Source organism: Arvicanthis niloticus, chromosome 4 (genome assembly GCF_011762505.2).
Source record: "Arvicanthis niloticus isolate mArvNil1 chromosome 4, mArvNil1.pat.X, whole genome shotgun sequence".
NCBI classification, from domain to species: Eukaryota; Metazoa; Chordata; class Mammalia; order Rodentia; family Muridae; genus Arvicanthis; species Arvicanthis niloticus.
Genome location: NC_047661.1, coordinates 109,768,171 through 109,784,707, shown reverse-complemented (window position 1 = coordinate 109,784,707; position 16,537 = coordinate 109,768,171). Strand labels below are relative to the sequence as shown.

The 16,537-nt window shown below is 41.5% G+C and overlaps 1 protein-coding gene across 5 annotated transcripts in view; it reads left to right on the top strand.

Moving 5' to 3' along the window:
- Npnt (nephronectin) overlaps positions 1-16,095 on the top strand; it is a 66,562-nt gene extending 50,467 nt beyond the window's left edge. For all 5 annotated transcript variants that reach the window (XM_034500158.2, XM_034500160.2, XM_034500159.2 and 2 more), the window contains 4 exons: positions 5,952-6,038; positions 6,520-6,618; positions 11,704-11,960; positions 13,407-16,095. In XM_034500158.2, the coding sequence (XP_034356049.1) occupies positions 5,952-6,038; positions 6,520-6,618; positions 11,704-11,960; positions 13,407-13,490 (527 nt within the window). In that variant the 3' untranslated portion in view covers positions 13,491-16,095. The remainder of the gene's footprint in view (positions 1-5,951; positions 6,039-6,519; positions 6,619-11,703; positions 11,961-13,406) is intronic.
- Positions 16,096-16,537: the final 442 nt, after the last annotated feature.

Genomic DNA, 16,537 nt, shown 5'->3' with positions numbered 1-16,537 from the left:
ATCAGGGGTTTCTTTAGTTATAGAGATGATTGTTAGAAACAACAAGCAAGATTGATCTATTATCTATCTATCTATCTATCTATCTATCTAACTAACTAACTATCATCTGTCTATCATCTATCTATCATCTAGAACAACAGGCAAGATTGATCTACCTATATGCATGTCTGTCTGCCTGTCTATATAGAAACAACAAGAATTATCTATCTATCTATCTATCTATCTATCTATCTATCTATCTATCTTTATCCATCCATCCATCCATCCATCCATCCATCCATCCATCCATTTTGAGACTAGGCCTCACTATATAGGGTTAGGGTGGCCTGTAACTCCCTAAATAGGCCACTTTGGCCTTGAACTCATACAGATCTGCTTGCCTCTGCCTCCCAAGTGTTGGGATTAAAGCCATCTACCACCACACCACCAGAATGTTTATTGGTGCAATACTGAATAATGTCAGAAAAATGTTGGAGAACGCTTTAAGCATGTGAACATTCTTTATAGGAAATGTGCTTAGCCATAAATGCTTTCTGCTCCCACTGTCCTCCTTGCCAGTCTCTAAGCTGCAGGAGAATGATAATTTTACCAAGTAAACCTTTCCCATCCACCACTGTAAAATAATACCCTTTAGCGTGTCCAGTTCCTACCAAGATAAAATTGAGCACTTCAACAAGGCTTTAAACAGTCATTGCACAGCTCCAGTTTCATTTGGAGCTTTTCCTCCTGTGCCCTGCCTCTTCCCCAAGCTCTTCAGCTGACTGGAGATTTACTCTTTAATTCTCCAGGGCCTTCGATCATGAAACTCTTTCTTCAGATCTTAATACAAACATCACTTCTCAGAGAGTTTCAGCATCTCCCCTTCCAGGGTGAGCTTTACCAGGCTTTACGGGCCATGCCCACACTTAAGCACCATCTTCTCCTTTTCCATTAAAACCCCATTATGTCCATCTTCGCCTCAGGAATGTAGGTTAGATGAAGGTAGGAGTAGAATCCATTCACGTGCTTAGCCCAGTGAGTGGGGCACTTTGATGGAAAGAAAATGAATAGACAGAAAGATTGCTAACATCTTTTATTCTTTTTAATCGTTATGACTACACCATCCTGGTTCAAGAATCAGAAAAGAAAGTATCAGATATGTTTCTGCTTATTGTGTATCTAAAGTGAGTACTAACCAAACTATCAGGCAAGGAAGAGGAGTGAAAAACATGTGCAAATCACTGCTGGTCTGTTCTCGGGTATTTTAATTAATATTTTCTACATCCGTTAAAATTGCTTTTTTGAAAGAAAGCATTTAGATTTCACAGACATTTCAGTTTTATAACCTAGTTTACGTCAGACATCAAGACTATTCAGAGCCCTTTGATCAAAATACATACAAACATCGGATATGTAACTGCGTGTAGTAATGTCCTTACAAACACCTCCTCTTTCAGATCGTTTAGGGTTTGTTCATACCGAAACCGTTTCTTTTGAACAGCCTCAAAATATAAAATTATAAAAGACTAAACCAATCAGCAAATATAAAAACCACTTAATTTTCAGCGTTCCGACTACCACATTATTAATATATTCCTTATGACCCTATTTCCTAGTCTTTAAAAAAAACACATTTTTTATATGTTGTTGAGACACTACTCAAGTTTCCATGCGTATTTCACATGATGCTTTCACACACTATTACATATGTCAGGCAGACATATGTAATATGTCCTGTACATATGGGTCCTGTACCCTTCATTGACACTTCTAGTGGTGTTCTTAGCGAGTCACACGGATGTGGTGAGGAACATCAATAACCCGGCAGGGATCAGAGTAGAGCACACAGCACTCTCTTTAAGCGTAGACAGGTGCTGGGCACATCAGACAGGTAAATCTTTTGGAATGCGTATCCGTGATCACCACTGTTTATTAAATAATTGTTGGAATTGCCTGAAGTCTTAGCGAGCCATCTGAGGCTCTGCTAGTGCTCTCTTGCAAACACTTCATCTTGTCCCTTTCTCTGTATTCATGTCCGGTGGTGCGCTCTCTACCACGGCGTGCCCAAAGCATCATCTTTGTCACCTTGGCTTTGTGCTTTTTGCCTGGAAAGTTCTCCCTCTTTCCCTTTCAGTTTACACAGTTCTGTCCAGCGAAAACCTCCTGCTCTTCCTTGATAAAAACAGCCGCACGTGTCAGAGCACCCGGACACATCAGGAGACAAGCAAATGCCATTGGACAGACCTTTATGGGGGTGGAGTGGGGGAACTGTCATAATGCCCTCAGAGTCTACACCACAGGGGGTGAGCTTTTCCATTTCCGAGCCATTTATGTTACTAAAGAGAACAAACACACCAATTGTGTCCTAATGTTTTTATACCATCATGAGAAATGAAGCACATTTACCTGCAGTGCTGTAGGTAATAAGGAAGGTGTTCGCTAAGAGTCTGAACACGAGGAAAGGAAAGCTGTCATTGGATGTTAGTGCTGTCAGTCATTCAGCAGCCCGAGGGACCCGTGAGCAACCTATGTCCATCCATCTTCTGTCTTAGCTTGGATTCTGTCATCCCTGTCGTGTGTGTGTGTGTGTGTGTGTGTGTGTGTGTGTGTGCGCGTGCGCGCGCGCCCGCTGTGAGATAGAAAGGTGCTCCCATTTTGACTTTCGAACAAAAGCAGGGGAAAAGTGCAGATGTAGTGAGCTAAATACAGTTGCTAATAGTACAAGATTGTCAGGTTTTAAAAGTCCTGGCTAACAATAGTAACCTAACTACAGGGGAAAACCTGTTTGAATGTCATTCGATTTATGGTAGTCTATGTCTTTTATTCCTTGTCTTATAAAAATAAAGTATTAATTAAATTTCTGGCAAGAGAAGGGAGTATAGACTCCTTGGCCTCTGGTCAAGAATTCCCCTCCCGACCACAGCTTTCCCAAGCCGTCTCTGCTCTCTGACCCAGCTGTTCTTTTTTTTTTTTTTTTTTTTAGCATTGGTATCTTTATTATGGCATAATGCAGTACTTTGTATAGTAATTCATTTTAATGTAAAAACATTTTATGTACAATTTCTGAGAAACAACTACATAGCTGGAACATAAAAACAGGTTGTAATCGCAAAGTCCAGAGTTACTTGATAAAGTGGAAAATACTTTCTCGGTAGAAAATAGTAAAAAGGATAACATTTCCCAATAAGCCCATGTAAACCAAGTAATAGTTGAATTATACATATAAATATTGTTTAGTTTCTGTGATCCAAAAGGAACTTCTCATTCGTTTGTTTGAAAAGCCATGTTTTATTTAAATTGTGTCAAGTGAAATTCTTCCCTTCTTCCCTTTCACTGTCTGGCTTATGCCAGATCATTTTTCTATAGGATAACTCATTAATTCAAAATGTTTTAGCCTCTCCTCCTGAAAGTAGAGCCAGCATGTCCTTTCATCTTCTTGAAATGGCAAATTCTTATCCCAATAGTGAAATGCTTCATTAAATCATCCCCATATTTACTACAAGCCACAGTTATCAACAAAGGAAAAACAATCCCAAAGAATCCTGAGCACAGAGGACAGAGCCATCCGGTCAGAGTTCAAGGGGAAAACCGAATCTAAATAGAAAAAAGCCTGCTTCAGCCAACTACCAGGAGTGATGTGGTCATGGAGCCCTGTGATTCCATGTGTTCTGGTGAGGCCAGTTGGGAGGCAAGAAGGAACACACTAAAATGAAGGTCTCAGTTGATCCAAATAATTGAATTAAAAAAAAAAAAAAAAAAAAAAAAGACAGTGTGGTTCTGACTTTCCTTCCAGGCCTGTTCTAAGATCTCTGTACAGAATCTCTAGTAAGGCAAGAGGACCCCACCACTCAAGCTTCTGTGCTAGGTGGGATGTTTCCCAGATAAAGAACACCGAGCAGTAGGCAGGGCTACGCTTCAGTGCCCTTAAAGCAACAGCTTAAAATGGCACAGCTTGTCAGAGAAGGATTCTCTGAGCCGTGGTAATTTTTCAGTGGAGAAGCAGCTTAACAAATAGATTTTACTTTGTAGTTTAAGATCCAGGCCATTGAAAACAAACTTGTCCCACTCTGCTCTTTAAAAGCCCCAGATTGCACACTAGTGGGTACACCCCTTCAAGCACACCCAGCTGTTCTTCATGGCATCTTTGGGCATTTTTTTTCTTCCCTGCCCCTTTTCAAAGCTTGCAATGTCCATTTATCTCCATGTTTGATGTCAGTGTCTGTCATTAGACTTCAAGCTCCATAGGATCTGGCTCCTTGTTGGTCTTGTTCAGTCTCCTCACTGTCTCAATGCCCATCATGAGGCTTGCTGTTGGGTTAGAAATCAAATATACAACAAGTCAACACGTAAACAAGGGTTTAAATGAATCAGTCCTCTTGACGTGCATTCTGAAACTCTAACCCACTGGTGACATTTGATGAAGTGTGTTGACAGAGAACATGGGTTTCTGACAGGCACTTTGCAATCACTCAGTGATCACCAAGTCAAACCCTGGAAATGAGATGTGAGTCAGATGTGATTGATGTCATTGAGGACCTCAGGGACTAGCAGAGAGATAGACTGTGTATGCACAGTCAGTGTGTGTGTGTGTGTGTGTGTGTGTGTGTGTGTGTGTGTGTGTGTACACGCTGCACTCCTTACAAATGCATAGAAAGGAAATATGGAAATGGGACTATTGGTGACCAGTGGAGAACAATTTAACTCTGCCAAGGATAAGAAAATTTTCGGAGCTTTCTCTGAGATTTATGCTGGGCCTGAAAGAAAGAGGGGATGCTTGTTCTGGTTAATTAGTAGAAAAAAGAGGACCAGTGTCAGGAGTGTAGAAATGGACCGAATGCTTGGACAGGGTTGTGTATTTTGTTGTGTGGATGGTTAATGCTTACCAGGAAACCTACTGGATTTGATCTTATAGGAATTGAGGAAACTGATGAGATCAAGAAGGCTGTGGAAATAGGTGTGGACCAGTGTACACTAATGTGCAGAGTTCCTTTGAGGAAAGTAGGTGTTTCGAGAAAACACCAAACTATTCACTGATGCATCTTTCAGAGAGATGAACTTTTCAGTTTTTGCTAAAAATCAGAAGTTGTTTCATAACATGTTTTCCACATGAATACTCCCCCGACATGTGGGTGTAGGTGTGGTTTATGTATGTATTCATGTGTATGCATACATGTGAGTATATGTGTATATATGTAGAAACCAGAGGTCAACACGGGTGTCTTTTTGTTACTGTCCACTTCATTTTTGTTTATTCATTCAGTTATTTTTGAAGCTCAAGGACAATTTTATTAATGGCTGAGAGAGAAACAACAAGGCAGGCAAGCTGTACGTTTCCACAGCGGCTGGGAGGAGGGTGTTGGGGAGAAGATAAAGCCAAACCTTTTACATGTGGCATGGAGGTAGCTCTGAAAAAAGGAAGAAGGCAAAGCCGCACCTTTGAGTTAAAACTCAACAACAACAACACTAGCAATGAGAACAAATGGGTGGCTTTTTAGCAGTAAGATCTGCCAACAACTGTCTTCCCCCTTGTTGTTTGAGATACAGTCTCTCACCAAACCAGAAGCTCTGTCTGGCTAGGCAAAGTGGCCAAATAATTTCAGGGATCCCCCTGTCTCAGTCACCACAGCACTGAAGTTATAGGTGTGTTCCCCTGCCCCAGCATTTTACATGGGGGCTAGGGATCGGAACTCAGGACTCAAACATATACAGCAGGTACTTTACCAAACGAGCCATTGCCCTGGCCCACTAACTTATTCTTGCTGAGAATTTTAAAAACTTTTGAAAATGATGTCTTTCGTTTACATCCAGGTAAATGTTAAAAAACAAGTCCCCGCACAGCAAATGGTATCGCTCTTCATATAAAATGAAATGAGATGCATAGGCTTTTTCCTTGCTCTTGCTAAAGATGTGGTATCGTTACAAGGTCTCATTGAAAAAAATGCAAAACAAAAACATTGACTTCTCTCTTGCAGTTCCACGGCAGCCTTCAAATGACCTGTTTGAAATATTTGAAATTGAAAGAGGAGTCAGCGCAGACGAGGAAGCAAAGGATGACCCAGGTAGACACTGTTACGTTCCAGTCCTGACCCCCATCCCAGGAAAAGAGTTTGAAATTGATTTTTTTTTTCAGCTAGGATACAAAAGAATGGGTTTCATTAGTCTCAGGAAGTCCCATTGTAGATCACCGGTCACACTTAGGGAAGTTAGGCAATTCTTCTCTTTTGTTGTATTCTACAACTCAGTTGGTTAGATCACTTAGGCAAAAATAATTATGAGTCACCATTTTCTTTTAAAATCACATTAAAGCACTGTTTGACTTGTGAGACGGAAGTGATTTTAACAGCGCCAGCCCCACGGGGTCATGCGTCGGGAGCACTCTTGGTTCTGTTCCCTCAGCTCAGCATCTCTGTTTCCTTTCGAGCTCAGGACAAGCTGTTCTGTTGGGATGTTAAGTTTGGATAGAAAACTCCTGCTAAATAGATATCGCCGGCTGTTGTCTGTTGAGTTTGTCATCTTGTCTCGCTGGCCTCCTCCTTGCAGGTATTCTTATACACAGCTGCAATTTTGACCATGGACTTTGTGGATGGATCAGAGAAAAAGATAGCGACTTGCACTGGGAGCCAGCCAGGGACTCAGCAGGTAAAGTCATATAATGTAACAAACATCTCCTGGCTCTGTTTGATCCTTTTAACCATTAAGAAAATGTACCTACTATATATATTCCATCTTCTTTAAGAGAGGAGATTTGCTAGCTGTCCCATAGACTCATAGCATGGTACATGGATAGTTAAAAGCTTGGTTAATAGCATTTAGACTTGTCCTAGTGTCATAATTTTCAAAATACTTGTTGCACCCAATTCGTCCATGTAAAAGCAGTAACATAGTGTGGCCTGTCCCCCCCCCACCCCCCTGGGTCAACAGTTCCCATGTATTTTGGTCAGTTATGTCCCTTGGTTTATTAATGAAGATTTGAAATGGAGAAATTGAAACTGAAGTGTGAAAATCACACAGCACAGTGGCCCTTTGGAAACAATTTACTCTAAGTCCACATGCTACCACCCTGCTTCCAAGAGAAGCTTACCACAAGGCTGGACTTCGGCCTGGGCTCTTGGGAAATTAGTAGACTTGTAAATTGTCCAGTGCTTACTAATGTAAGCATTCCGTGCTCATTCAGTATTTTAACCTTGTTTCAAGAAGGAAAGCTCCACACTGGCCTCTTCCTTCCTTCTGTAGTTAAATGGATTTTTGAGTGAAGACAGCTTAATGGAACGGTGAGAAATCTAGGTTCTTTTTTTCCTTTGGTTCTGATTCTAGCTTCTAAGAATAAGACACACAAGGTATGGAGGTAAAGTGCTATTTTATGTACGTCTAAAGCCTAGTTTTCACAAACTCAGTGTCTGTAGAACACAACACAGAAAAGCTAGTGTGTGAGCACTTCAGTCTACCCTAACAGTGGTGCAAGTGAGTGGGGCTTTGTGGCACACACATCTGAGGGATGGTGGTTGGCTCTCCAAGGATCCCAATAGTGCTTGGAATGTCCTTCTGTTGTGTACAGTCTTTGCAACAAGGCTTCAAATAATTAGTCTAGAGTACTTTCATTAAAGCTTCTAAAATTGAATTAAATATAATTGAAAGAATATTGAATTAAAATTGAAAGATATTTAAGAGTAAATATTTAGGTAAACTGTTAAGATATGCATATCCAATAAATTATTATAGTTCTTAAGATTGGTTGTTGTAACTTGGTGGTAGTAGTGCATGCTTTTAATCCCAGCACTTGGCAGGCAGATGCAGGTGGATCTCTGAGACTAAGTCCAGCTTGGTGTACAGAGTGAGGTCCAGAATAGCCATGGCCACACAGAAGAACTTGTGTCAAAACACACACAAACACACACACACACACACACACACACACACACACACACATACACACACACTGTTTGATCTGTTTTTGTTATAAAAAGTGATGTAATACCACATATAATTTAATTGTACTCATCACTATGTCTTGAGTTACTCACACTTGTGTAGGGTAAACTCCAAGTATGTTACTGTCACAGTGTCTGTAAATAACAAAGACTCAACAGATGTTAGTATCTGCTCTAATACCAGCACAGTCTCTACCTCACTAATTTTATTTAATCCTCATCTCCATTCAGTTACCTCAATAGGGAAGCATTGATCCCCTGAGGCAAATGTAAGCCTCCTCAGGCCATGAAGCTAGAGTAAAGAAATGTAGTACATGGTAGAGTCAGCTCAGTGCCTGGAACAGTAGCTCCTGCAGGCCTGTACCTTATATAGTCAGTACATCTGACCTCTAAGACGGACTGGGTAGGACTGCTGACCTATAGTAATATGCAACAAAAAGATCTCCCACAGGATTGGGTGAGAAGCTTGTCAGTAATGTTCATTGCCATAGCGAATAACTCTTTGGAGTAAGGTACACCATGAAGCGTAAGGTACAGCATGAAGGTACACACATTCACGCTGAGTTTAAAAGAATTCATTGGTTTTGTAGAAACAGGCTGTTTGTAATAGTCCTTGTAAAACAAACCAAATTGATTTTTAGAACACCTTTTTTGAACTGTGTGCTACTTTTCAACACCTTTCATTGTCACCATATTTGCAGACATTTCAGGTTGTAGGTCTTCTTGTCCTCTAGTAGGAGATAGATGAAACATGGAATGATAGCCAGACTGTCTTCCATGGTCATTGGACTGTGTTAGAGCAGAGCAAATGGACAGGCTGTGGCAGCAGTTTAGCTGGGCAATACCTGAACAGAGATCTGCCTCCTAGAGGCTGTTTTTCTCGTTTTTATTTAAAACAAACAAACAAACAAAAAAACTTTGAAATTTAAATACTGAAGAAACCTTGAGCTAATTGTGACCCAGAGTGGAGAGAAAGTGGTTGTGTGTGTTAACAGAATCATTTTCTGTGAAGTTAGGTTAATGGGCTATAAACAGCCATAAACTTTGATGGTAAGTTTGTCTCAAGTTCTAGAAACCGACCACAACTGTGGAAAGATGCAAGCAAGCCCTACATGTGAAGGACTTAAGAGTTTAGTACATAAGGAAGCCATTATGGGTGAATCCCATGACAGTTGTTTCAAAAAGATAGACTATGTTTATAAGTATGGTCCTTTTCTATAATGTAAAATATGCTATGCCATTTCTGGGGATCCTTTCTCATCTGAGACTTAGTTGCACATCATTCAGAAGAGAATGAGCTGGATGGTGAGGTGTACCTTCCTTTACCTGCGAAAAGTGGGTAAAGGCCAGAATGTTTAACCTGGAAAAGAAGTAATAGAATGCACTGCTTTGAAACAATTGACCCAAGGTTGACCAGTTGTTCTTTGTGATTCAAACGGGCATAAGAAGTAAGACATGTGCCAGAAAACAATGTAGATGGATTTAAACTCTCAAAAAGAACTTTCAGTAGAGCTACTAGGAAGAACAGGCTGGTGTGAGAAGAGCCTTCTGCTGGAGATGTTTGGTGGGGTGGCCTCTGGTAAGATGTTGTTAACGGACTAAAGCTTCACCTGAGGTGAGGTGACCTCTTAATCCAGCTGTGAGGGTCTGTGGTTCTGTGGAAAATGTCCCCTGTAACCCTAAGGGAATTGGCAAACAAATTTTTAGATTGGAGAAAAGGATGGAAAAATTGGAGGGGAGGATGGAGCAAGTGTGAAGCTCGTGTCAATATGCCCTTCGGAATCGATCCTTGGAGTATGCTGGGGAATTGCCGCCTTACACCTCTGACGTGTGTGCTATGGCATGTGGACATTCCCCATCCTCCCAACAATTAGTCACCCAGTGAACAAAATTAAAGAGAAATTAAACCCAAGTCATCGAAGCTGTATGGAGGGAGAACTTTATTCATCACTGTAACAATGTTGGAGTTTTGAATGTGTAGAGAAGGGCTGTTGGAATCTTGGGCACCTTGGTTTCTTAGGTGCGCTGTTTGCATGCAGTGTCTCGAAAATGGCATTAGCATACATTCCATAGGGCTTAAGATAATCCTGCTTTCTTAAACCTTGCAGGTTCACCGTAATAATCTTACCTTAGTCCTAACCACAAAAGCAGACTTAGACAGACACTTAAAATGCACCTAAATTTTTTGTCCCAGTATTTTGGGGGTGTCAGTATGTGAGAAAAGGGAGCCAGGATACGGAAGGAGGAAGCCAACACTCTGTGTTTTTATAGACTCGGTACATGAGTCAGCAAATTTCTGGCATTCTGTTGCTGTATTTTTGGAACATCAGCCATTTATCCAACAAATAACTTTAATTTTCCCCCACTCTGTCTTAGGATGCTGAGGGGAGGTTTGAGGTACAGATGGGACTGACTGGCTTCACAGCCTGCAGGGAGCAGGGAGCTCAGAACAAGGGTCCATCACAGTTACTCAAAGCCCTTTGTTACCTAGGAGAATGCCAACAGGAACTTGGTAGAGAGAAACACACTTGAATAAGACATCCCACATCTCTGGCCACGTCTTGTAGAAATGAAGTGTAAGGTGATGGTGATGGTCTGTCTTTGAACTGAAAAGGAAGTGAGGTTTCTCCCACAGCAGATAATATGTGTTCAGAATTCCAATTGCATTCTTCCTGTGGACAAATCAGTGTTGAAACTCTCCATCGCCTGTGACAAAAACCGCCTGAAGGAATTGTCATCTGTACGAGCACTGACTTTCGAAACACTGACTCTCTTTTGCAAAGCAGCAGCCTCCACTTTACTGGTGCTTAACCTTTTTTTTTTTTCTCTTTTAATTGTACTTCTCTAACAAAAGAGAGATGAGAAATCTATAGACACTGGGGTCTGAGGTTGGCCAAGGTGACTTGTCAAAAGCGAAGGGCTTTTATTAAGTCTTTATACTCTCTTAGATATACAAGACAGATAGACATTCAGACACATAGACAGAGATATACAGTTATTAATTTGTTTATATATATATATACATACATGTATATATATGTATATGTATATATATATGTATATATACATATATATATGTATATATATGTGTGTATACATATATATGTATGTATACATACATATATGTATGTATACATATATACATGTGTGTATATATATATATGTGTGTGTGTGTGTGTGTGTGTATGTGTAAAACATATATAATCTTTGAAGTTATAACCGCCAAATAAAATTGATAACCCCCAGGAAGTTCAGAGAATTTCTCCAGGCTACTTGTGTGCTTCCTAGGATTAGCTGTGACCCTGTGTGAGAAGGATAGCAAACCATTTTTGAGTCATCCTTCTTCATTTTAGAACTATGCTTTTAAATGGAGGAAGCAGGGAATAAGAAAATATAATGCTGTGTGTTTTATTGCTCTAAGATTACTTATCTACAAATACATTTTATCAGGGAAATTTTGGGTCATTTCTACTAATCTGCCCAACAGCACAGAGTTGGTGAAAATCAGAAAGTAGTGAGTGTATGTGCCTAGGAATGGCTCACCCTATTCCAAGGAAACAGCCAGTGTCAGGTACTAATCATGAAATCATGATTTGTTGTCTGTGTTCTCTCTGGGCAAAGTACGTGGGTGTTATTTGTGAATACCATAGCATTTACAACAGGCATAGAGATAAGCAATGTTTTTCTTCATAAAGATCTGGGATTCTTTATTAGTGAATGTTACAGTGTGACGTTATTAAAAACTCTCCTGTGCATGCAGTTTGTGCTAGAAAGAGGCCTTGCTTTCCCATTCCAGGTGGACAGTATCTCACAGTGTCTGCAGCCAAAGCCCCAGGGGGAAAAGCCGCTCGCTTGGTGTTACCTCTTGGCCACCTCATGCATTCAGGGGACCTGTGCCTGTCCTTTAGGCACAAGGTGACTGGGCTGCATTCGGGCACACTGCAGGTGTTTGTGAGAAAACATGGTACCCACGGAGCAGCCCTGTGGGGAAGAAATGGTGGCCATGGCTGGAGGCAAACTCAAATTACCTTGCGAGGGGCTGACGTCAAAAGCGTAAGTAGATCCCCAAACAGAAGCTCTGCTTTCATAGGAGAGCCTGGCAAGAAGCCTTCCTCTGTATAATTCAGGTCCAGTGTTTTGTGGCTTTTCCTGGAGGGCTCCATCCATCACCTCTTCCTGAAATTCTTTTCTGCTTCTTCATCCTTCTTCATTGCAACTTGACTACCACACTCTCACTCAATCGTGATGACCAACTGTTTTCAATGAGAGAAGGTTAGTAATAGAAAGTTTAAGAAAGGGCTGGAGAGATGGTTCAGCCGTTAAATGCTAGGCTCACAACCAAAAATATAAGAAAGTTTAAGAAAAAAAAAGGAGTTGATAAACACATCCAGGGTCTCAAGTGTTGTGATTAACAGGGCCTGCTTTTTCTCTGCTTTCAATTCCTTAACCTTCCAAGCTAGGATAACCTCTGCAGCAGGGGTAGCTCTTCTTTCTATTTTAAGTGTTTCTTTGAAATTCATTTCCCGTCTGGCCCAGAGGTAAGAGTTAAACACCTCAGGTAGGACCCCAGACCCAGGGTTGAACAGTGTTCAGGGTGGGTTATGGTGGAAGCATTGAGCGGGGAAGTAAAATTGTATCTAATTTTTAAATTTTATTTTCAATAATTAAGCTCTAGGTAGTGAGAAAATGATCTGTCACATCCCACCAAATACAGTGGGTGACTTTCAGAAAATGTCGTCTTGATGTAGATTCTTATACAACTTTGCCCTGCAGTCTCTACATCATTCTTACAGAGTTTCTTGAGGCCACATTAGAACCACAGACCCCATCACAGCTTTCAGAGGGAGCTATTAGATGTCTGTGTACCTTTTGCCTTTGTTTCCTTAAAATGCATTGCTTCAAGTCATAGTATTGCAAGGTTTGTCCAGTTTTAAGGGAGCAGGGATACCCTCCAGAGGATAAAATATGGGAGAGTAAGATCTCCGGAAGCTGGACGTTACAGAGCCAAAGCGACAGTATACTTCCATGATGGTGCACACTCTGTCACACTGTGGGCGGTGAGGGGATATTATCAAGAGAAAACCAAGACAGGCTGTGAGACCTGCATCTTGTAGCTCTTTATCCCCTACTTTCTCAGCTTTATGCCACAAATCCACTCTTCTTCCTTCTAAACCTTGGTGATCTTTGACTGTCGTCTACTTTCCCAGCATTCCTGCAGTAAGCTAGCATGTAGTGAGAATGTCAGTTTGAAGAGTAACTGATCCTGGGTCCTTCGGTCTGGTGAGCAGCTTGACGATCAGCTGGAGGGCATACTGAAAGACATGGGGCCTGGGACGAGGCTGGCCTTGTGCTCGAGGCTGGCCCTTGTGCTTTAGTGTTTCCGTTTGCCATAGAAATCTGATCTTCAGTTTGGGGGAAAGGTTGCCTTATCATGCTCCATGAGTGAGCATTGGGAAAGGGGCAGAGGAGGCCTGACCAGTGTATGCGTTCTCTCCTTAGGTCATCTTCAAAGGTGAAAAAAGGCGTGGTCACACGGGGGAGATTGGATTGGATGATGTGAGCTTGAAAAGAGGTCACTGCTGAGAAGAACACTGGCAGCTCCCCAGCTAGCAGTGAATTTGTCGCTCTCCCTCGTTTTCCAATGCTTGCCTTCTCATCTCCCTCTTATCAGGCCTAAAGCAGGAGTGGGTCAGGAGAAGGCTTCTTGGTGACTCAGGTCTTGGTGGCCTGTTTTTGTGCAATCCCAGTGAACAGTGACACTCTCAAGTACAGGAGCATCTGGAGACACCTCCGGGCCCCTCTGGGGTGGAACCTTCTACCTGTATCTTCTTTAGGAAGGCCTTTGGCATGTGTGACCCGTGCCATCCTTCATCCTGGTTATAGAGTGGGCCTGCTAGCCAATTTTGGGAGATGTTTTCATTCTGTGCAAATGGTATTCTGTGATCTGTCCAGTGGTGTACCTTGAGTAGTATTGACTTTGCTTACAGGATGATGTACAGCGTGCTTGTGAAACTAGTGTATCCTTTTCACTTCAGTTACTTCTGGCCTGACCTCAACTCTGACTTTACTGCCATACACTTTATAACGGAAGGGTGTGCAACATATTAAGATGCATTTATTCTTGTTAACTGTGTCTTTCTGTTAAAGACAGTTATATAGGGTGGGCATGGAATTTCTCGTTAGTAGTACTGTGATTGTGTAAATGTGCTATTAATATAAGTATTTACGTGTTCCTAATATCCACAGACTCTAGTTGCAAGGTCAAAGGCAGCTTATGATCCCCTGAGTTAAAAAATTACATGATGACCTATCATCCATGCTATGTATGACCTTAAACAGTCAGCAAGAAAACTGGCAGAGGTGTGTCCCTTGGGGTAGTGGAATGATGGCTTTATTTCTATGTCCTTGAGTTTGACCCATACAGAAGAAAGTAAACCATTAAAGGGAAGAGAGGATAGGCAGTTAATATATAAAACCCCCATTTCCAGTTAAACTCTAAACCAACAGCTTTCACTATTGTTACACACCTCCATCGGTAAGAAGCCTTGTAAAGATTTTGGGTGTGCAGAGTGGAAGACTAGAGGACAGCCCATAAGACAGGCATTTATAATGAGCTTTAAATTGGCAAGGTTTTCACGAGCATAGCTCACAATTTACATGTCACCTGAGGATGGGCTGGGAAGCAGGCCTGTGTACCGAGGCGACGCTCACCATGATGGAACGACACCCGTGCAGTAGAGGAGGACAAGATTGGAATTGTAATATCCACAGAGCCCCAACCGCGTCTCCTCCCTGTCCGACCTCTGGATTAAAGACACATAACTTTAAAGAGTCAACTTTCTCCTTACATTTCTCTCCCTTCTGATTAAGTAATCAAAATATTTTCTGCTGTTTTTGCCAGGAGACACAAAGATGATTAAAGGGTTGGAAAAAGAGATCTATGGTGAAAAACTAAAGGAACTGGGAATGTTCCGCCTGGAGAAGAGAAGACTGAGGGGCAGACCGTGGGGGCTCTTCCAGGCCGCGAAGGGTTGGCACCAAGAACTTGGAGAACACCTGTTCTCCATGTGTACTGAGAATAGGACCAGAGGAAACAGGCTTAGGCTAGAGTGTGAGGGGGCGTTTCCTAGCAGGGACAGTTGCTAAGCCCAGTCCTTTATGAAAAAGAAGTGTGATCATATTTATATTCTCTCTCTCTCTCTCCCTCTTCCTCCTCCCTCCTTTTACTTCTACCTTCATCTCTCTCCCTCTTTCTGTTCTGTCCTCCTTCTATCTTCTCTCTCCTTTCCCTCCATTAAAACACACACACACACACACACACACACACACACACACACACACACACACAAGAGGTGCACTTACTTCAAGGTAAAGTACCGGACTGTGGAATCTAGAAGATTCGTTGATCTTCACAGTAATCCATGATAATGACAGTCTTCAGAACTAAACTAAGTTAGGCTTTCTGCTCTTGACCTCCTCCTGGAAAGGGCACACTCAACATCAAACTCAGCAGTATCAGAAGAACAAATCCCCAAATTATTTATTCCTGGAGAGGTTGTGTCACACTGGTGCTATCATATCTTAACAAGGTCCTAATATGGAGGTGTTAATGCTTTATTCCTGGGTAAGGGTGTGTGACCCCATGGTTTATTCAGTAGGTGCTTAGAATTGTTTTTCAAAGAGACCCCAAAAAACATGAGGCAGAGAGGTTTTGTCTGGTGCCTTGCCTCTGGTTTGCGTTGACAAGTTAACATGGCTACTGAAGGTGTGTCAACCACAACCCCTTTAGCCCTCTCCCTCACCCCCGATGCCTCACTTTCTCACTAGGAGCCTTCCAAGTTCCACAAGCTGGTAATGGTTTTTGAACAGGTCCAAGTGACTTTGCCATTTAGCTCAACAGATGCAGAGGCTTCTGAAGTAGAAGTAAAGAACACCTAAGATGTTCTTAGCTCCAGTTTTTCATGAGTCATTTCTTGTAACTGCACAGCTGAAGAAGAAAGGGGAAAGTAATTGCAAATTCACTCTTAGGTGCCAATAAGACGTTGCACTACACTGATGGAGGAAGTTATCCAAAGTACTGTATAACATCTTGTTTATTATTTAATGTTTTCTAAAGTGAAAAATGTTTGTGGGTTTCAAAATGGACAAATAAAAGCAATCTTTGTAAATAAAGACACTGTTAATACTGCTACTTATCTCTTCCTTGCTTTTTTTTTTTTTGACTTCTGATTTCTGTAACTGGGCTCCTGAGGTGACACACTGCTGTTTCAAAGCCATGTTGAAATCTTCTTTACCACCTGGAAGTATTTGAACACAGATATCACTAAAATTTTTGGGTTAAAAATAAGAAGCCCATTCATCACATGCCCAGACAGGAGAGAGATCTGGCCACTGGGACCCATGCTTGCCCCAGTAAATTAGTTACATTTTGTAATTTACTGAAAACATTGCTTTATATGCCAAGATAGGCTATAAGTAAATACTTAGGTATATATTATGCATTACATAAACCTTTTATTAGTGATCTTGTTAATTTATAACATTTCATTCCCCAGTCACTTCCTGGAGGAAAGAAAAACAACTGTAAAGGGAACAAGATGAAAACATACAGGAATAAAGTCTTTGCACAG